Raw genomic sequence first — 22,546 nt, 5'->3', positions numbered from 1 at the left:
CAGTCAGGGTGTATACGGGAGGCAACCAATCGATGTGTCTCTCTCGTATTGATGTTTCTCTCTCTTTTTCTCTCCCCTTCCCTTCCATTTTCTCTCTCTAAAAAAAAAAAAAAAAAAAAAAAAAAAAAAAAAGCAATGGGAAAAATATCCTCAGGTAAAGATTAACAAACGAACAAAAAAGGTCAGATCCTTATCCCTGACGTCAGGCGCAGCCCTGAGGAGTGGGAAAGATTAGAGCCGCACTGGCCAGCTCAGTTGCTCAAGACTAGGGTGTGCACCCAAACCCCAGCAGCGAGGGTCGGAGAAGAAGGAGATCACATTGGTGAGTTCAGGGATGTGGTCTCTCCCACGAGACTGGGGGCGGGTAAACGGGGCAAGGTTGGCTGAGTCTGGAAACCCGGGCACGAAGCGGGGATGCTCTCCTTCGAGCCCACCATAGGCAGGCGTGTGTGTGTGTGTGTGTGTGGGGGGGGGGGGAATCAGGGATGCCCACTCTCCTCTATTCTCTTCCAGATGGAAAACCAACCCTCCGTCTCTCAGGAACCTCCCCTAGAATGCATCCTCAAAAACTGGTCAAAGTTTGACCCCCTAACTCTAAAGAAAAAGAGATTAGTCTTCTTTTCTTCGTCGTCTTCTTTTTTTAATCCTCACCTGAGGATATTTCCCCCTTGATTTTTAGAGAGAGTGGAAGGGAGGGGGAGACACACACACACAGAGAAACATGATGTGAGAGAGACATGTACCCCAACCAGGGCCGGGGATGGAGCCTGCAACCAAGGTACGTGCCCTTGGACGAAATTGAAACCGGGACCCTTCAGTCCAAGGGCCCACATTCTACCCACTGAGCCAAACTGGCAAACGAAAGGTTAGTCTTTAATAATACAGCATGGTCCCAATACAAAGTGGGGCGCCAGGAGGCCTGGCTAGAGGATGAAAGCCTTAATTATAATACCACTAGAGGCCCGGTGCATGGATTCATGCCCCGGTGGGGTCCCTCAGCCTGGCCTGCACCTTTTCGCAATCTGGGACCCCTCGGGGGATGTTGGACTGTGGGTTTTGGCCCGACCCCTACAGGCCAGGTTGAAGGACCCCACCCATGCACAAATCTGTGCACCTGGCCTCTAGTATGCATATAAGATCTTTGGTTAATCTCTTCCTACCCTCCTGCCTCCTCCCTTCCCTCTGAGATTCATCAGTCTGTTCCATGTTTCCATGCCTGTGCATTGAGCATCTGCCCCCTGGTGGTCAGTGCATGTCATAGCTACCAGTCGAATGGCTTTTATATATATAGATTCTCCAGCTAGATCTTTTCTGCTGTTGTCAGGGCAAATGGACTGAATTCCCATACCTCCAAGTCTTTATGGCCTTAGGGAACAACCTAGACCTTTGTAAGACTTACAGCTAGACCAGTTTTGCTGGTTCCAGGGAAATGGACAGCAGTCCCATATACCCAAGTCTTTATGGCTCTCAGATATGATCCTAAACTATGTACTGGCTGTAAACTATATCTCCCTATAATCGCTACAGAGTCTGAAAGAAAAATATATCCAAATGAAAAAAGAAATATTCCAAAAATTGGTGAATGGATTTGTCAATTGTTTGTCAACATTTGGGTGAGAACCCAACTCTTGAGATATTAAAAATCACAGTCCTTGTTTTATAAATAAAGTCTTTACAGGGCCAGAGGTATGACTCCAGAAACAATTCAAAGCCCACCAAATCTTATCTTTTAAAATACAAGTTTCTAAAAGGTAATCCTTATTGAAAGGGAAAAAAAAGAAAACTTAGCCATCTGAGCAGATAAAATTAACTTATTTCAGCTAATAAATACTAATCACTAGACAAGTCTTAAGTTCACCTACTTTTGGCCTTTTATTACCAAAAAAAAAAAAAAAAGCTAGAAAATAGAATTGGAATTGTTAATACATGTGTTATACTTTGCTAGGTATGTCTCTCAAAGGTATGAATGTGTTTGCCAGTAAAAGAGCTTATGTTTCTAGAAGTCATAAAATGTATTTGCCTACCTAAACAATGATATTCACTTGCTTTTTCTTGTTACTAAAAAAATTAAATTTTCGAAAAGTTAAGAGTTAAAATTAAGTTAAAAAATGCCTGTATGGTTGGTAATAGAAGATATAAAATATAAAAATGCATTTTTGAAGACAAGAATTGAAATTGAGTTGTTCTAAAGCTGGTTATTTCTGAATGGGTAAAAAGATTTAAAATTCCCCCCTTCTCCAGGCTTCTTAAAAGTTATCAAACACAAATGAAAAAAATCTTATGACTTCTCTATAAAATTACTAATTCGAGTTATGTGTATGGTCTTTATGTGATATGTGTTCATCTGTGTATTGTATGTGGTGTGCTATGATGAAATATTTATTGGCCTAAAGAAATTAAATATTTATACAAATTAAGCAAGATTCTGTGGTCTGGACAAAATATTTAATATTAAAACCAGTTTAAATTTGATTAACATATTTTAAAGTTATTACCCGGTTAGTTTTACCTAAAATATGTGTTAGTTTTACCCAGGTTTACAAAAAATTTATGTTATGAACTCTTAGTTAAGTTTATTTGACAACCTTCCCAAAGTTTGAATTTTAAAATACTTTTTTTTTATCCAAGAAATGAGTTTGAGTTATTCCAATGGGCCCTTGGAATACCTCAAAGATCTGTTCTCTCTCCATATAAAATAAGTTTTTTGAGCTAATTAGGCCTATTTAATATGCATGAAATTATATGGGAAACTTTGCCAAGTAAAATAATAACTATATTCTATTTAAATACATATATGTTTATTAAAATGGATATTCTAAATTTCCAGCCTCCCTAGGAAGGAACTTGCAAAGATTCAAAGCCAAATTCAAACAGAAAACTCTCAGGGGTAGCAGGTGTCCTGTCAGTGACACCAGACATCTGGCAGTTAAAAATCCAGGTGTTTGTGATCCACACATGGAAAATTTCTGAATTGTTTTCAGTGCTCAATGCACACTTCCAATAAGCCATGTACAACCTTTAAAATCTTGCATATTATTTGTAATTAAAATCTTGCATATTATTTGTAATTTATATATTGAAGTTATATGTTAAATCTAAAAATATGGATTTTTACATTGTTCTTTTGTGTCATTTCATAATAATTATTATTTACCAAGGAATTATTATCTTGGGAAGTTAATATCTTACCAAAAAAGCAAAGTTTTTTTTAAATCAATTACATTATAATCAAATCTATAACCATGTCAGTTCAAGTTTGTCACTTCCAGACAGTCATTGTTTTACTCTAATGCATTTGCAAATATGTTAGTTCTGTCTTTGGAAAGATTCATAAAAAAACTCTGACTTACTCTAAATTACAGATTTCTAAGCAAATAATAACTTAAAACTAGATAAAGATTTCTAAAACTCTAAGAAACAACTGAATTCATGGAAATGCTGGTGAATAATCAGGATAAACAAAAATTGATAATATGGAACTAAATGAACTGAAAATAATTAGCATTCTTATTACTTTGTTCAAGATATTGCTGATTTTAAGATCTTTTTTTTCCAGATATAAGGAAACTTATTTTTTTCCCCCTAGAGCAATTTGGTAAATTATACCCTCATAAACAATATTGTAACATTTATATTTTTCTCCCTACATAATCCCCCCAGAATTTAGCAATTCTTAGTGAGTGAATGTTATTATTTTTATGGCAATATGTTTCTTTGCATGAATTCAATAAGACCAGTTTTCAATTCTGGTTTTATTAACCAAGATTTTGACTGGAGTGTCATGTCTGAGAGAGGCATGCCTGGACTCTGATCAGAAAAGCTTAAATATGAAGATTGACTTTAAAGCTAATAAAACAGGTTGGAGAAATGGCCTGGTACCTTGCTTGGTCAGTGGTTCATGGCAGTCTTTCCTGTTAAGGAACGAAGGTTGCTTTCCAGAAAGATGGCAAGAAAAGAACCTCCAGACATTTTGGAGACCTCAGGAACTTGAGGAATTCACCTGAACTTATAGGTACTGCAGGCAAGGCCTAATGACTTGGCTTCTGTGCGGCGGGGCAAACTAAAGCTCAATCTGAAAATTCCTTATAAAATTCCAGCAAAGCAAATTTAAAAGAACCTATATAATCAATTACTATTCTTGTTGTATTCATGCAAATAATCAAGCCAAATTGAAACTGGACTTAATACAGTAAATAAATTGGTCTTAATTTGGCTTGTTAATAAAAATAAAGGATGATTTATGGGGGAAAATATCATCCTATCTAATAATAGAGTAACATGTAAATTACCATCATTCCGCTACGCCCACGATTGGGCGGCGGGAGGCTGGGGGGCGGGACTCGGGGTGGCCTATCCGGCCATTGAGAGGCACAGATCCGCGGCCACTGAGGGGGCCTGCGGTGGACACCCAGCTGCGCCTCTCAACGGCAGGGTAGCCAGGTGTCCGCGGCAGCCCCCCTCAGTGGCCATTGAGAGGCGCAGGGGGCGGGAGTCCCGCCCCCTGCGCCTCTCAACAGCAGGGTAGCCCCCCTCAGCGGCCGCAGACCATCAAAAGTGGGGGAGCTGGGTGCCTGTCTGCTCCGGGACCAGGCCTTTCAGAAGCCTCTGAAAGGCCTGGTGCACCAGCGGACAGGCACCCAGCTCCACCGCGAAAAGCGAAAGCGTGTAGGGGACTCTACACGTGCATGATTCAATCATGCACTGGGCCTCTAGTGTTTCAATAAACTCCACAATACACAGTTGTGAATATTAGACTCTAATTCAGCTAATTGTCTTCAAAGTTTTATTTTTCACCCATAAGACTAAACTGAACTAGTTAAATAATTGGTTACAACCCTCCAAACGAATGTTTCATTTTTCTCTCAAGCCATCACTTGACTTGAAGTTATTAAGAACTACATCTTTATTCCTTTTACCAGACCATTTGTCATAATTCTTGGCCTAATAATACTGAGATTTGTAACAGTTTATCTCCACCAAGTTACAAGCTCTATTTGTACTCAGGAAATATTTGTACTCAGGGCACCATCACAACCTCCTTCCATATCCAGGCCTCATTGTCCCTCTGACAAAGAGCAAGAATCTCTTGGCTCAGAAGGAAAACGTTGCCCCCTTTCAGCAGGAAGCAGCTACAGAAGAGACCCTGCACCCCTTTTCTCTGAAAGAATTCAAAGCCAAAATCCTTGCGGGGGGAATGTTATAGGCAGTTAGACAGACATGAGCAGAGCAAGGACAATGGGCCAGGTACAGAAACTCACCAGGATAGAAAGGAAGAGTTTGAACTGGGAAGACAAGAACCTTGCCCCCGAGTAACCTTTCTTTCCCTAGCGATAACTGTAAATTAGCTTTCACTTCTCCATTTTGTGTGTAAAGAAGTCACATGCCACTTTGGTCATATTTCTGGTGAAGATCCTAATCAATATGTCTTTATTGGATCTCCACACATTTCTGTACTGGAAAGACCATGGACCTGGGTGACAGATGGGTCAGGCTTAAGATTCTGGGTCCACCTTTTACTAGCTGTGGCTTTGGGAAAACTACCTAACATCTGGCCCTCAGTTTCCTTACTTACAGAATGGGGTCATAATGCCCACAAGATTTTGTGAGGATTAAAGATAATAAATGCTGAACTGGGCATTTGTGGCCCAGTAGACGTTCATTGGATACTGAACTCTTTCCTTCCTTCCTGAGCTGTCAGCCTTGGAATCCTCTCCAACAGGAAGTACCAGAGCAGACAGTATGTGTGATAGGTTCTGTACATTCCAGAGACAGGCAAGCTTCCTATAGAAGGAGCAATCAGGAAAAATTTCCTGGAGGAGGACTCAATGTAGACTTTCTGCCAGTGAGCCTCAGGCATTCCTGTTCTATGTGCCAGCCTCCTGGGGGTCATCAGACCATTTGATAAAACTGGGGGTGTTTCTGTAGCTTGGGTCCCAGGGCCAGAGATTGTCCAGTTGTGTATGGCTGCCCTCAGTGGGCTTCAGCCCCAGGACGAGCTTGCATAATACAGACACAGCAAGCACAGAGAACAATCATGGGGAATGCTTAATTCCTTCCACAGATATTTTTTGAGGACCTAGCAGGGATCAGCAATTGTTCTAGGTTCTGGGGTCAGAAATGAGTCAGAGAAGAATCTTGCCCTCAACAATCTTCTACTCTGGTTGGGGTGTTTTAATGAATAATGTATGAATGACTGGATCCATTACCAGAGAGAGGGGAGCTTTGAGGGGCTGGATGGTAGGGGAGACAGTTAATTTAGTTCTGGGGTTCCTGTGGGCCATTGAGCTAGAATATCAGGCAGGTATGTGAATTTTAACTATATTTATTTAAATATATCCTATATAATAAAAGGCTAATATGCAAATTGACCAAACAACCGGTCGCTATGACATGCACTGACCACCAGGGGGCAGACGCTTAATGCAGGAGCTGCCCCCTGGTGGTCAGTGCACTCCCATAGGGGGAGAGCTGCTCAGCCAGAGCCGGGCTCACAGCTGGCGAGCGCAGTGGCAGGAGCCTCTCACACCTCCTCGGCAGCCTCTCCTGCCTTTGCAGCAGCACTTAGGATGTCCAACTGCCCTTTGGGGAGCGGGCCTAACCCATCAGTCAGACATCCCCTGAGGACTCCCAGACTGTGAGAGGGCACAGGCTGAGATGAGGGACCCTCCCCCAAAAGTGCACGAATTTTGTGCACGGAGCCTCTAGTAATTTATATAACATTCATTACAGTAAACTTATTAAAATTCAAATATCTGCCTGATATTCAAATGCCCACCTGATATTTAAATTTGATAATAATTCAAATTATATTTGACTTGCCAGCTAGGGCAGTGGGGTGAGTATGGAAGCTAGAGCCGAGAGGTCATGCATTCACTCAGCAAACCTAACTGAGCACCTGGTATGTGCCAAAGATGGAGGGTACAGAAATGAAGCAGACACAGCGCCTGCTCTCAGGGAGCTCTCAGTTTCAGTGGAAATTCACAACAGTAATACTATTTACAATTGTGACGTTTCACTGAGCACCGGCTAGGTGCCAGGCACGGCGCTGCGCCCCTCAGCCTGCCTCATCTCAGTGAATTACCACCATTACAAAATGAAGTAGGTTTTATTATTGTCCTGCCTTGCAGAGGATTAAGCTGAGACCTGAGGAGGTCGGGTGGCACAGGCAGTCAGAGGTGACACCCAGGTTTGAACCCACTTCTGTCTGACTTGAAGCTCAGGCTCTTGGACCCAACACTGTGCTCTCTCCCCATTCATACATTCAATCACTTGTTCACCCAGTGTTATTGTTGAGTCAGAGCTAGTGCCAGACGCTGCTCAGCCAACGAAAGCTCCTGGAATCTGCAGGGAAATAAGACCCAAATCCCTGACCTCAGATGAGCTCATCCCAGGAGAGATGAAGGGAGTGTGTGGGGAGGCAGACTTCCTTGAAAACACCAGCATTTGGGGGCCGACAGAGACAGGAGCTGAGTAGCAGGAACGCAGATGACAGGGTGGCCCCTCGGAAGCCAGAGGGAGAGTTTGGAGAGGAGGAGATGGTTAGCAGGATGGAATGCCCGAGGGACTGAGGCGGTGAAGTCCAGGCTTGGGCAACACCAGGCTTTGGGGGACCCCTGAGAGCCAGCTGGGGGACGCAGCCGGAGCCAGGCAGCAAAGGGTTCAGAAGGGAGTGGGCGATGAGCAAGTGGAGGCTTCTCTGTCCAGAAACTGGGCGTTTGGAGGAAACAGAAACTGGAGAGAGGTCAGCAGAGGTAAGGGCTATTTTCCCGTTTTTGGCTTCCTCTCGTCTGGTTAGGGTGGCGCGCTCCTGTGTGCCTGCAGGCAGAGGAGGGGACTGGTGGGAAAGAGAAATAAACACACAGGAGGAGTTTTCCCCACAGCAGCGATTGCTCAGGGACATGTTGTATATTTATTTACGTGATGGATGCCTTTTCACTCTATCCATGTCCCCCTACCAGAAAGGCAGCTCTTGTTCACAGTGGGTTCCCAGCAGTGCCTGGCATGCGGCAGACTCCCAGTGGGCACTTTCTGTGTTAATTTGAATTCACAGGGATCTGGCGCAGGGTGGGGGGCGGGGGGCGGCAGGGGGTAGGTCCCAGGAAGAGACGGGTTCATGCGGGCCCAAAGGAGGGGCTTTGGGGACAGGAGGGCGGGCACACCCACGTCTTCTCAGTGTGTGTATGTGGGGGTCAGGATGGGGAGCAGGGATCCACAGAAGTGGAGGATGGGGAATGATGACCGCTACCCATGTCCTTGTGAGAACACTGCTATGCATTTGTTAACATTCTGGCCACTTCTCTGTTACAAATGCATTAAATCATTTAATCCCAATCACTCTCTCAGGCAAGAGAAAGACAAGCAGCCCTCAGGTGAAGTAGCTGAGTGGGGAAGCTGGGACTTGAACCCAGGACTTGGAGCTGCAAGGTGACCCCAGGAGACCCTGTGGTGTGAACCCCCGAGCCACACACCTCCCCACTCGGCCTTACTTCTCTAGCGGGCATTCCTCTCCCTGAGCCCGTCAGGCGGGCATTACTGTCACGGGTCCCAGGAACAAACAGACAGGTGCGGCGACTTGCCTGGGGTCACACAGCTGCTGAGCGGGGACACTCCAGCTTGCATTTCTCTCACTGCGAGGCGGTGGTTTCTCCTTCTCAGAGGGAAGACAGGTGGCAGTTTGGTAGACAGTCAGGTGCGAAAAAGAGGTGCCAGCCGTGCCTGGCAACATTGTACCGCGACTCCAGAGCGGGGCTCTCACAGGTTCCCGAACAGGACAGAGAGTTGGGGTTGGCAGAGGGGGAGCCACGGGCAGAGAGCGGGGCAGACTCGGAGCGGGCGCCACCGGCTGTCCTGGCTGTCCTGGGATGAGGCCCAGAGAGACTGAATGAAACTCGAGCAGGAGCGTGGGCTGGAGGCCCTGACAGAGACCTGGCGTGGCCCGGGGGGAGGCGGCAGGCCCAGAGGGGGGATTCCAGATCCCCGGGGCCTTGATGGAGAAGGGACCTGGACCGCGGGTGGCCCCAGCTAGACGGAACTCAATATCCCTCCTGCAGGCCACCCAGGCCCCCTGACGTGCTTCGGGAAATAGCTGTTTCTGAACACAGGGAGGAAAAATCCCCAGGGTCTTAGGGGAGACGTAAGGCTTCCTCCCGGAGCTGGCAGGGGTGGGAGGCAGGCGGGGAGGCCCTTAAAACCGGGCGGGCCCAACCCCTGCCTCTCCTCCAGGCCTGACCCGCGGACAGAGAGAAGGTCTCACCGGTGAGGAGTCTCCTTCCGGGGGTGCCTTACCTGAGGGTGGAGGGGTTGGGCACGGAGCGGGGCTGTGAGAGGGGACTCTGGCCCTCCCCGGCTTCCCCCACCAACGGCAAGGAGGCCTCAGGTACCCCTCCCGACAGTGGGCGGGTGCTGCCGTCCTTTCCTGGGGAAGACATGACGGAGGGGGTCCTGGGAGCTCGGGGCGGGGGGGGGGTGGGGGGGAGGGGGGCTGCTGCATGTGGAGCTGGAGGGCCTGTCTGTGCAGTGACCCGGCCACGCCCCAGCCCCCACGTTGCCATGCTCTGTCAGGCTGCCTGTCCCCACGCTCTCCACCTCTCATTACCGCAGCCGCTGCTGCACTCCAACATTACCTCCTGGCTCACTCCTTCCCTGCTGTGGTCACTCGATAAAAATAGCCACCCCACATCCTTCTCCTGGGGCCTGCTTTGGACTTCATTGAGGTCCATCTTCCCCGCCCTCCCCACCCCAGGCGGCTGGTCAGTGCCTCTGCCACCTTCTCTGTGCAGCTTGTCCTCTTTCAGGCCCCTTTGCCCGGGGCCTCGCGCTCACACCCGCAGCCCGGGTCAAAGGTGTTCTAAAGTGTGCTGGGAGACACTCCCTTTAGATCAGGACACGCACCATTTAAAAGATGGCTTGTTACTCACAGTTTCCAAGAGAAGGGAACACGCCACAGCATGCAGGGCCGCTGGGGAAGCGCCGGGTCGACCAGGAGGCAAGATGAGCGAAAGCATGGTCCAGAGCCGTCATTGTGTTTTTTTTATAAGAAAGGGCAATTTAGGATCGACTATCTATAATAATAAAAGCGTAATATGCTAATTAGACTGGACGTCCTTCCGGATGAAGCTGAGGCTGCAAGGGAAGCCCGGGTTCTGGGTGCCAGAGGGAAGCCGGTGCTGGCAGCTGGGGGAAGGAAGGCCTACTCTTGCACGAATTTTGTGCATCGGGCCTCTAGTCTGGAATAATTTCAAGGGACTCCTAACAGTCCCTCCCGGCCCTCAGGTGATTCAGGGCAGAGGAATTAGCGGCTGGGAGCATGAGTGTTAAATAAAGGGGGTTGGGCAAGGAGGTTTAGGATTGGTTGGCTGGCACATTAGTGAAAGGTGTGCTCATAGAACAGCCTCTGACTACCTCTAAGAATTAGCTAGTCCTGGGAGGGGCTGTCTCTTCCCAGCCCAGCAAGGCCCCCCAGATGTCAAAGCATCATAAGGTGTAGGAAGGGAACAAGTGGCTCCCACCCAGGGGCTGCTCAGGGGCAGGGGGCCCAGTGAGTAGAGGAGTTGCATCTGACTCCTGAGCTGAATCCTTGGGCAACTCACTTCCCCTTCCTGAGCCTGGGTTTCCTCCTCTGTAAAAACCAACAACTGGCATTCTCTCCTTCAACAAATGGCTGTTGAAGGGACAGACACCGTGCCAGCAGGTCTAACAGTTGTCACCTGCCAGGGCCATTGGCGGGTTGAGACAGTGGACAGAGCCTGGCACATTGTAGGTGCCCAGGACATGGTAGTTGTCCTCTTCCTCCGGTCACAGCTCCAGGAAGCAGCGGAGAAAGATTGCCGTGGAAGGATAGGGTCTAGGGCCATGGCCTTGGCTATGTAGAGCCCTCAGGGCAGAGGCAATGGGTGGACAGAACCCTCAGGAATGTTCTTGGAACTCAGAGGAGCTGCTGGACAAAGGATGGCAGGGAGAGGGCATCCCAGTAGCCAGGAGCTCTGGGAGTTAGAGGTGGTGTGTTTGGAGCCAGGCCTTGGGCGGGGACAGGGCTTGGGGCATAGCACTGGCCGAAAAGACCACTGAACTCAGGACTCAGGGACAGCAGGGCACCGGAGGGGAAATCGTGGCGGACTACTGGCCAGCTGGGCAGCTGCAGATGAACAAGGGACTGGGATCCAGAGAGGGAAGGAAAGCAGGCAGCCGTCAGTCAAGGACCTTCTGAGAGGCCCAGTTAGAATCAGACATGGGCTCAAGACACATGGACTTTCCTCTGCCTTCTGGGTGTGATCTCTTTGGACTCCAGGCCAGGGACTCCTGTGTCTGGGGGAGGGAAGCTGGGGCCTCTGGGCTCCATGGCTCAAAGGAGAGCCCCTCCCTCTGGGGAGGGAGGCTGTGCAGTACATTGAGGGGCACACTAGTGTACCCCTGTGCTTCCCGAGTGGCCCTGCATGCTGTGGTGTGTTCCTCTTCATTTCGGCCTGTACTTCTCCATTGGCAAATGGCCAACAATGATACCTACCCTTCGGAGCGCTCCTGAGCGCCCAGGGTCAACTTACGGTAGGCCCAGGGCCTGGGCCCAAGACAATGTTTCAATGTTAAATTCTTTGGATACTGAAGAAAAATAAATGAAGAATAATAATAATGAATCCAGCATGGATTGTATTTATTTTTATAGCAACTTGGTTGTAAAATATAATTTAAAAAAGAACTTTTTTTTTCTTTTTTTCTTTTGAGGAAGGGGACTATGAAGACAAAAGTGTTTGGGACCCACAAAAGCCCCGAGGAGGCCTGAGAGCCACGTCACATAGGGGTGCTCTTGCTTCATTCCTGAGCCCCTGCTTCAGGCTGGGCACTGTCCGCAGTGCTGGGAGAGGGGTGAGCCCTCCCAGCTTCTGTCCTCAAATCACCAGCACAGAGACGTCCTTGAACAGGCCCTCAGCACCCCCAGATAAAGGATGACAGGACTTAACGCATTCCGTGTCCCGTGCCCTCCCGGCCCTGCACCAGTCTCCCTTGCTGGGGGATGCTTTTCTCCAGCCAGATCCCAACATCCTTCACCCAGGCCCTGTCCGGGTGTGCCAATTCCTGCCCCTAACTTGTGCCATCAAATCTCCAACCATTTAAGTATCCCACCTCTTCCTCTGGTTACTTTTAGCCATTTTCTGCAGAAGGGGCAATTGAGTCGGAGGCATTTGTGGTGGGACAGTTCTCTCCCGTCTCTGTTGGGGGCAATATGCCCCCCTGCCCCCAGGGACCCCTTATTCAACTCCTTGAGGTGTTTGCCTCATCTTTTCTCACTAGGGTTGCCCGTTTATTGACCAGCGTGAGAGGGTGGGGCTTGGTGGGAAGCCAGGGGCAGGTTTGAATGGGCTGTGGGGACGTCTCCTGATAAGTATGTCACGGGATGTGTTTTCTTTTCTAGAACTTCAGAGATGAAGGGGATCCTCACGCTGGCTTGGCTCCTGGCTTGCAGTAAGTGCTGGCCCCCTGACCTTTGAACTTGTGACCTTCTACCCTCTAGGAACAACAGGGTAGTGGCAAGGAGACTAGTCTTTGAGGCTGTAGAGATTTAACTTTGTATCTGGCTGGGCTCTGCATGGACTGTGTAGACGTCAGCAGAAGTCTTTGCCGCTCCCAGACTCTGTTTTCTCATTCATGACAGCAGGTCTGTGGCAGGATCTAGTGGGTAATGAGTAAGGGTTATGCTCTAGGGAGACTATGTGGTTTGTAAATGCAGGAGGCAGATTTTTTTCTTTTTTGGTTTGTTTGATGCAACACAAAATAAAATAAAGCGGGGGTAAAACTCAGCAAAATAAAAAACAAGCACCTCCCACCCCAGGATTCCCGGCCATTCTCTGCTCAGGCCTGTCCAGGTTTTGTGTGCAGCCCACCTGCTGCCACCTCCCAGTGGAGGTCACTGCACAGCATGGGGGTCGGCGTCTGTCTTGAGGCTCTCCTGCAGCCCCTGACAGGCTGCCCTGCTCTTTGATGTCTCCGAATCCCTGGAGACTGCAGGAGGAGCGCGAGGCCTCGAACCTCTGGCTCACTGTGTACCCCCTGCACAAGCCACCTTTCCCCTCTAGGCCTCAGTTTCCCAATCTGCACGACGAGGGAGCTGGCTTCAGTGAGCTCCAAGGGGCCCACCCTGCTTGAAGATTCTTATGTTCTAAACTAGAGGCCCAGTGCATGAAATTCGTGCACTCGGGGAGTGGGGTGGGGGGGTCCCTCAGCCCGGATTGCAAGAGGGTGCAGGCCAAGCCGAGGGACCCCACTGGTACACAATCGGGGCTGGGGAGGGATGCAGGAGGTTGGCCAGCCAGGGAGGGACTGCGGGAGGGCTCCAGGGTGTGTCTGGCTCATCTTGCTCAGTCATGATTGGTTGGACCCCATCAGCAAGCCAACCTACTGGTTGGAGTATCTTCCCCCTGGTGGTCAGAGCACGTCATAGCGAGCAGTTGAGCAGCCTTAACATATCATTAGCATATTACGCTTTGATTGGTTGAATGGCTGACCAGACGACCGGACACCTAGCATATTAGGCTTTTATTATATAGGATGGTGTTAGTGGGAGGAGAAAGGTTTGTATTGTTAGGAGATAAAGGAAGAGCCCATTAGCCAGCTTCATACAGATACCGTATTACTTATACCTAATGTTTCTTGGCCACTTAGTATGTATCTGCCGCTGTGCTCAAAATTTACATCCTTTATCTTAGTTTAACCCTCATGACAACTCTAAGAGGCAGGCATTCATTTTAGGAAACCGAGGAACGCGAGGTCCCAGAGATAAGTGGCCTCTGCAGCATCTACTGTGAGTCAGCAGCAGGGTTGTGTTTTGGACCCAGGCTTGCTCCTTCTCCAAGTCCAGCCATGTAACCACTTCTCTGTGCTGCTTGCCCTCACCTTCCTTGTCCCTCTCCCACTGATGGGGAGGAGAAAAAAGAGACACCTGGGCCCCTCTAAGCCCCGGGGTGGGAGGAAGGCAGGAGCATGCTGGGAACCCGGGGCTGTCTTTCAGGTGTGCCCGCTGTGTCAGGCGGCTTGCTAGAACTGAAGTCCATGATTGAGAAGGTGACGGGGAAGAACGCCCTGATGAACTATGGCTTCTACGGCTGTTACTGTGGCTGGGGCGGTCGAGGGACCCCCAAGGATGTTACTGACTGGTGAGCTGATTATCATGACTGCCCTTCATGCTCCAGGCTCTGCACCCACATTACCTCCTCTCATTCCATGTCATTTCTGGAACTGAAGCACCATTTTATAGATAAGAAAACTGAGTGTCAGAGAGGCTAACTGACTTGCCCACGCTAATGTCTAGTAACTCCAAATCTCAGTGGCCTAATGTATCAGATGGTCTATTGCTACGTAACAACCATCCTAAAATGCAGTGCTTAAAGCGACGATGACCATTGATTTGTTAAGAATCTGCCATTTGGGCAGGGCTTGGTGGGGCGGCTTGTCTCTGTGCCACCCAGCTTAAGCTTGGGCACCTTGACTGAGGCTGGATGAGTCATTATCCAGATGGTGCACTCCGATAGCTGGCATGTGGTTGCTGGCTGCTGGCTGGGAGCTCAGATGGGGCTGGGGCTGGGGGCCTCAGTTCCTCTCACCCAGGCCTCTCCAAGATTGTTTGGACTTCCTCACAGCACGGTGACGCTTGGGTTCTAAGAGTGAGTGCCCAAGACTGCAAGACACAAGAGTATAGCATTTTTATGACTAAGCCTCAGGAATTTCACGCTGGTGCTTCTTTTTGGCTGAGGCAGTCATAATGGCTTTAAGAGGGAGGAAACCTAGTTTCCACATCTTGATTGGGAAGTGTAGAAGTTCCAGAACAGGGAGGATGGGAGAGATTGTTCTTTGGAAAATGCCACCTGCTGGGTTAACAATTCTGAGACTGCTAGACATGTATGAGGAAGTGAGGCAATTCAGGGAATGGATGGCAGATGGTTGGAGCCGAGTTCCTCGCTGCTGGAGCGGGAGTTTGCAGACAAGCAAGGACAGGAAGCTAGAATGACCTGTGTGGTGGTGGATTAGAGTTGGAGACATCAATATGAACTCCAGTTTAGCTTAATACAGATGCAGATGGTTACATATAGAAATATGTACACATGTGTATATACACGGGGTTAATATAGACACATATACACAAACACACACATGCATATATAATATATATATATATATATATATATATATATATTCTATCAGCTGAGAGGACCTACAAGAAACAACCTCTCAGTAGCAATAAGCAACACCTAGTGTCCAGATCTGGTTTCTAATATCATTCTCCCAGGAACCAAGGCTCCTTAGAGAAATGGCTGATGCTAGGACTAGTGCAGGAAATATACAGGATGAGCCTGGAGCTTCTTATAAATCAGAAAGTAAGGAAGTGCTCAAACAAAACAAAACAAAACAAAACAAAACAAAACAAAACAAACCCCAAACAGACACCACATTGATGGAAATGCCAAAGAGCACAGGAACCAACCCAAAGAGCTCCCAATGGCCAAAGCTGGGACAATTTGAGCAAAAGAAACACATAACTTGAGACAAATGTCAGAGAAATCCCAATAGCAGGGCAAAATACTTGACCAGTACTCCTCAAAACTGTCAAAGTCATAGAAAACAAGAAAAGAGTGAGAAACTGCCCTTGGTCAAGAGGAGTCTAAAGAGACATGACGACTCAATGTCATGTGGGGTCCCAGAGGGGATCCTGGGACATAGAAGAGGACCTTACATAAAAACTAAGGAGATCTGAAAAAGCCATGAACTTTTTACAATTAATGCATCAATAATTATATATTATTATTTAGTAATTAGTTAATATTGGTTTGTTACTTCTAACACATGTATCATATTTTTAAATTTAATTTAATTTACTTAAATTTTATTGTTTAAGGTATTACAAATAGTAGTACATATGTCTCTTTCTTTCCCCCCCCCCACTGACCTCCCCCCGCCTCCCCTCCCCCCCAGCACTTGCCCTCATCCCCCCACCCCCAGTGTCTTGCATCTGTTGGTTGTGCTTACATACATGCATGCAAGTCCTTCGGTTGATCTCTTAATCCCCCAACCCTCCCCTACCTTCCCGCTGTAGTTTGACAGTCTGTTTGATGCTTCTTTGCCTCTGTCTATTTTTGTTCAACACGCATGTATCATATTAATATAAGATGTTACTAATAGAAGAAACTGGATGTGGGGTAAATGGGAATACTGTGTACAATGTTCTCAACTTTTCTGTAAGTAAAAAAATTTAATGCAACCTGCTATACCTAGCATTCTGGAAGTTTATTTTTTGATCTTATAACAGTTCAATCAAACATGTTGATTTTGGGACCCAGGTCCCTTCCATCTTGTGGCTCTGCTATCCCCGATGGCCTCAGAGTCCTAGGCTGGATCACCTTCATTCAGCTGAGGTGGAGCAAGAAAGAGAGTGGAGGATAACATGTGAGGTTTTTATGGGTAGGTCTGAAAGCAGTGCACATCACTTCTGCTCACATTCCTCTGGCTGGGACCTAGTCATGTGACTACTTGTACCTGCAAGGGAGATTGGGAAATGTAGTCTCACCATGAGCTTAGGAGGAAAAAACAGAGCTGCTAGCCAATGGCAGGCAGCCCTAGAGGAAGGGCATATTCTTATCAGATTCTTTCTCTGCCAGACCACACCCACCGATGTGGCCTCTGCTTAAATGGCATGCCCCTTCCACTCAGGATGGAAGTGTGTTGCATTGACAGGTGCTGTTGGATACATGACCACTGTTATGGGCTGCTGGAGGAGAAAGGCTGTCACATCCGGACACAGTCCTACCAATACAGAGTCTCCCGGGGCCTGGTCACCTGTGGTAAGGCTGGGGCTTCCCATTCAGGCCACTGGAAGAGCCTGGGTCTCTGCTGGCTCTGAGTTCAGCTGCCCCTAGAGGTCAGCCAGCCTATATCTTGCGGGGTGGAGGGAGGGAAAGAACTGGGGGTAAGAGGGGCAAGAATATTGCAGCTGTATCTGATGTCTTAGATTGAGTATTCAATAGGTGCCAAATGTTTGCATCCTTCCTTTTACTAGCTCCCTGAAAATACCCTGTGAGTAGGTTTAGTCTTCCCCATTTTACAGATGAGGAAATGGAAACACAAAGGCTTGCCAGTACACACAGCTAGAGTTGGGATTCAAGTTCAGGTCCATCTGAGTTCAAAGTTAAGTCTGAATGTGGTGTCTCTATGAAGAGTGGGGTTCCTCCAGGGCAGGAGCTGTCTCCGCCATCAGACTGAGGGAATGCGTGTCCTTGATGAGACTGGAGCTCCCGGGCAGGAGATGTGTCCCCTAGGCTGAAGCCTCACCCCAGACAGTTGGGCCTTTCCCATCAGAGGACGCATTCCCCCAGTGTAAACGCTGTGCCTCCCTCATCAGACTGCGTGCTCCATCAGAGCAGGAAGCAGACGGGGAGTCGGCTCAGTCTAGAAGCAAGTCCTGACTGAAGCAAGCCTGGGAGTCAGTGTCCGTACGGGGTATCTTCCTCATTCTGCCTTTGGCGTCCTGTTTGCAGAGCTGGGGGCCCCCTGCCAGATGAAGCTCTGCTCCTGTGACCGGAAGCTCGCCTACTGCCTGAAGAGAAACCTAAAGAGCTACAACCCTAGTTACCAATACTTTCCCAACATCTTCTGCACCTAGCGGCCCTCAGTGAGCGCCTCCAGACCATGACTTTTGCCCCCTTCTCCTGCCACACGGGACTCACTGATTCTGCTGGGCTCCTGAGAGGGCTCCCAGGTCTTGCTCCTGGCTCTTTCCTGATGGTCCACTGGGCTTGGAGGAGCCCCATAGACACTCCTCACCCTCCAGAGAATCCCCAGAGAGTGACTGGTCATAGGCCTTGACAAGGTCAAGGTCCCTGGCTCACTCCTAACGCCAGGCCAGTTGTCCTCGCCTCTGAAGATAGTGCCTCGTCTCCAGGAGGAAGACTTTCCTGGGATGCATTTCCTCTCCGGTTTCTGCCACCCTCTAGAGAATCTTACTCAAGGAGAAGCTAAATTGACTCCATAAACCTGCCATGTGTTTATTAAATAGCTTTCCTCCTGACGACTAATAAAAGCCACGCAGGCATGTCCCTCTGCTGTGGGATTGCCTCTACCTCTCTCCCTGCCACTGGGCCACTAAACGCTAAGTTCGCCGCATTCTCTCAGAGATAGAAGGTGCAGATCAGGAACTAGAAGGTTTTCTGAGGTGAGTGTCAAGTCTCCTTTGGGGCTCATCTCCTCAAATCTTGGGAGGTCCCCTGGAGCCAAGCATTGGGTCTCATTTTTCCTTGAGGGGGTGGAGAGAAGGTGATTGACAGTTATGCCAGCCTGGGCTTCTAGGCCTGAGAGGGCCATGTTCAAATCCCAGCTACATGGATGTGAGAGAGAAACATCAATAGGCTGCCTCCTGCCCTAACCGGTTTGGCTCAGTGGATAGAGCGTCGGCCTGTGGACTGAAGGGTCCCAGGTTCGATTCTGGTCAAGGGCATGTACCTTGGTTGCAGGCACATCCCCAGTAGGAGGTGTGCAGGCGGCAGCTGCTCAATGTTTCTCTCTCATCGATGTTTCTAACTCTATCCCTCTCCTGTCCTCTCTGTAAAAAATCAATAAAATATATATTTTTAAAAATAGGCTGCCTCCTGCACACACCCCGACCGGGGATCGAGCCCACAACTCGGGCATGTGCCCCAACCAGAATCGAACCAGCCACCGATGCTCAACCAACTGAGCCACACTGGCCGGGCTCTGACACTGTCTTTTCTGAAAAAAAGAAACCGTAATGTTTCTTGCAATGTAAATTGGGAAGCCCAAAGCCACCTTGATGCTGACGCAGAGATGCTGAGATTCTGGGATTTCACAGAGCGGAACGTTTTCTTACATAGGGTTCAGCTACGGGGTTTATTTTTACCAAGTAAGGACATTAAGAAGCCCAACTCATCTAGCATTTGTAAATGAATACCGAGACAGCAGGAAGACAGGACATATTTTAAAACAAAGGAGAGTCCCGCCCAAGAAAAGACCTTTGGCTTCTTACCACCGACAAACCCCAAAATAGCCCCATGATAAATGGGATCTATATTTAAAAAGCGCCAATGTTCAACATTTTCAAAATAAAATTTGATTTTTTGATTGCCCTAAATGTACTGGTGTTTCAGAAAAGTGTGATATAGTCTCATGTCTATATTTGACAACATTATACAGAAAATGGGGCTCAAGTGTCCAATTTGCTCATAATTTTTTTTTTGGATCAAAGCCATTTCCTGAATCCATTTTTAAACAGGTATGTGGGGAAATGGGGAACTTCACTCTTGATGCCATTTCTCTTCAATCGCAGTATTCTGGATGGTGGAGGAGAGACTCAGCCAGGCTCCTCCCTTCCCTCAGGGTCGGGGGGCAGGCCAGGTGGTGTCTTGCTGGTAACTTCTGCAGGAAGGGGCTGTAAACAGGCCCTTCTCCCTGGGGCACCCAGATCAGAGATGCAGGATTCAGACACGTGCCCACAGGCATCTGTGGACGAGGGACGCTGTGAGGTTTTGAAAGCAACATTACAAGCTGACGTGGGTTTGAGCTGGCAGGGTCCATGGAGAACCTTCTTTTACCTACCAGGACACTGAGGCTCAGAGAGGTTAGGAGACTTTCCCAGTCACACAGCACATCGACAACAGATGCCGGTTCTAAACCACTGTTTTCAACTCCAGCACACACAGAGAGAAAATGGAACCTGGAGTGGTTCAGGGACTCAGCCACATTGGGGCTTCTCAGGAGCACCCCTGAATTCCACCTGAGAACCAGCTCCCTTCCTTCTCTGCTCTCACTGCCTCCTGGGAGTCTGTCCTGGGCTGGTGAGTCTGGCTGGGGCTCTGGGCTTCATCTTCAGGGGAGGGGACCCCACTGAGGTCCTCCAGGCCCACTGCCCTGGACCCACCCTCAGGGCTATGAACAGCTCGGGGAAATGATGAAAGCCAAGTGATTGATGGCTGAAACTCGGGAAGAGACGGCCTCCTTGACTGTTTTATTGGACTCTGTCTTAGCTTGCAGGAGAACCAGCAGGAAGGCCATCTCTCTCAAAACGGCATAGCCCTCCTTTCAACGGAGATGCTGAAATGTACAGATCAGACCATACATGCCTCCTCGGGTGGGGCTTTATGTAAAGGTAGGCAGACAACACACACACATAGACATTCAACAGCAGGCTGCCTCGGAAATACGGGTCGTTGACTGGTGTTTGAAACTGATCCTGCCAGGTGGCCTCCTTAGCTTCTCTTGTTGGCAACTTGGATGTGGTGAGAGGCTGAGGGGGTCCCAGGTTGCCCTCAGGGGTTCCACAGTTCAGTTGGCCCTGCCACGTAGGCTGTAAGACCTCAGGCAGCAGTACCAGCACAAAAAGAAATAGCCTCTCCTGGCTGGAGTGGCTCAGCGGTTGAGCATCGACCTATGAACCAGGAGGTCACTGTTTGATTCCCAGTCAGGGCACATGCCTGGGTTGTGGGCTCGATCCCCAGTGAGGGGCGTGAAGGAGGCAGCCAATCAATGATTCTCTCTTATTATCGATGTTTCTCTCTCTCCCTCCCTCTCCCTTCCTCTCTGAAATCAATAAGAAAATATTTTTAAAAAAGAAAGAAAGAAAGAAAGAAAGAAAGAAAGAAAGAAAGAAAGAAAGAAAGAAAGAGCCTCACACAGACTGTTTTACTGGCTCCCACAATCCTGGAAAGTAAAATCACTGTAAAAAAAAATCCCTTATTCTATACATAGGCATCCCTAGTAGTTCTGCTGCTCTGACCAAACCATGGTTGACACAGCAGGCTCCCCAGTGCCCAACACCATGCTTGCCACATAGCAGGTGCTCAACACGTGTTTGTTGAGTGACTGAGTGATTGAATGAACAAATGAATAGTCCCTGTCCTCAAAGACTTCACAGACCCACCTGGGAACAGGAACTGAGGGGCTGAGCAGGAAATACAGGGGTCCTGGCATTTTGGCTTTTCTAGTGGGGTGGTCTGGACAAGCCCTGGGCTCACCCTTTGGCCTCCCAGTCATGGATGTCTGGGCTTGAGCTGGATGAAGGGATGGGCACCCCATTCGACTGCCATGCTAGGCCGTATCCTCAGGGGACCAGGGGAGACAACTCAGCGCCCTAATGTCCAAAAAGGGGTGTGGGCTTCCTCCATGTCTTGCTCCTGAAGATGAGGTTCCAGCCATTGCATGTGCCCAGATGCTGCTCAGACACAAGGACAGCACTGGTCGCCTTGCAGATCTGCTTCTGGCACTTACTCCGGGACTCGTACCAGCCTGGGAAGGAAACTGGAGCGCTCACGTCTGCTTAGCCAGAGAGACCATCCCACGCACACATCACCCAGCTAGCAAGAGCCGCCCCCAGGAACCTCAACAATCCTGCCCCCTCCTAGAAACCTCCTCAGCTGTCAAATGGGCTAATAGCACCTTCCTCCCTAGGTTGTTGGGAATATTTGATGATACTGTGCACACAAACCACCCACTGTAGTGGCTGGCACACAGTAGGCACACAATAAATGGTGCCTGCCATGGGAGAGAACCACCAACCGAAGCCCAAGGGTTTTGACTCCCAACGGTTGGCCCTAAACATAAGCCCTGAGGGCCAAGATCAGTGTCCAGGACAGAAGGTGACCCCTCTGCTCCTACTCTTCCCAGGCTGCCCGGGAAGCACTTACCACACTGGATGTGGCCAGGGGCGACACGGGGGTTGTAGTGGTCCTATTTGGGGAGCATTGGGGAGCTCTGAGGAGGGAGCTGCAGCACCTGTGGGGAGACCCAAACCGAGCCCAGGGCAAGCAGGTGTCACAGCCCGTTCTGAGGCCTCGCGCTGCTGCACCTCCAGCCTTTGTCTGTGCGGTGCCCTGAGCCTGGAATGCCCATCCAACTCCCTCCGCCCCGCCCCCCGCTAGCTAAATCCCTCCTGTCCACCAAGGCCAGGCTCAAATGACACCTTCCCCTGCAGAGGTCATCGTTCCTCCCTGGGCTCCCAGATAGTACCCCGTCATTCATTCACTGAAACACCCACCATCAGTCCTTCAACACACATCGATGGAGCACCTGGCGGGGTCCTGGGGATACGGAGCTTGAACAATAACCACAAAATATAAGTTTCTTCTTCAACAAGCTTCGTCTAGGGAAGGAGACAGACACAGCAGACAAGCACTCCACAGCGTGCTGAGGATGGATGTCTGAAAAAGGAGTTATGAGTTGAACCAGGAGGCTACTGTCCAACCAGGACGGAGGAGGGCTGACACTGCGGGCCAGGCTCCCCCACAGATTCTCCTGGGGTCTGTCTGGACCGCTGTACTCCATCTCCATCACAGCGAGCACAGAGGACCGGATGTGCTGCACATAAAGACTGGATCACACATCTCAGGCCCCATCTGCCAATACAGGGGGACCTCGGGACCCCAGCTCAGACAGCACAACTTCCCAGTGTCACCTACATTCTCCACTGGGACCGAAAGGGTTAGGGATTTAGTCCCAGGGGAGGGGGAGAGCTCTGCACAGGTGGAACCTGATGCACCCCAGGGACTGCCAGGTAGGTGGG

The 22,546-nt window shown here is 49.2% G+C and overlaps 1 protein-coding gene across 3 annotated transcripts; it reads left to right on the top strand.

Moving 5' to 3' along the window:
* The first annotated feature begins 248 nt into the window (after positions 1–248).
* Positions 249–19,068, top strand: LOC307103690 (phospholipase A2 group V-like). Of its 3 annotated transcripts, XM_079778188.1 has the most exons (6): positions 7,426–7,751; positions 12,407–12,456; positions 13,741–13,792; positions 14,000–14,144; positions 16,717–16,823; positions 17,517–19,068. In XM_079778188.1, the coding sequence occupies exons 4-6, from the start codon at positions 14,041–14,043 to the stop codon at positions 17,639–17,641; spliced, it is 336 nt and encodes a 111-aa protein (XP_079634314.1). In that variant the 5' UTR covers positions 7,426–7,751; positions 12,407–12,456; positions 13,741–13,792; positions 14,000–14,040; the 3' UTR covers positions 17,642–19,068. The 3 variants fall into 3 exon arrangements, with proteins under 3 accessions (XP_079634313.1, XP_079634314.1, XP_079634312.1); XM_079778187.1 differs by lacking the exons at positions 7,426–7,751; positions 13,741–13,792 and adding an exon at positions 249–322; XM_079778186.1 differs by lacking the exon at positions 13,741–13,792.
* The last annotated feature ends 3,478 nt before the right edge of the window (positions 19,069–22,546 follow it).

Source organism: Cnephaeus nilssonii (assembly GCF_951640355.1).
Source record: "Cnephaeus nilssonii genome assembly, chromosome: 7".
In the NCBI taxonomy this organism is placed as follows: Eukaryota; Metazoa; Chordata; class Mammalia; order Chiroptera; family Vespertilionidae; genus Cnephaeus; species Cnephaeus nilssonii.
The sequence above is the reverse complement of the archived record's forward strand: the minus strand, read 5'-3'. Positions and strand labels throughout refer to the sequence as shown.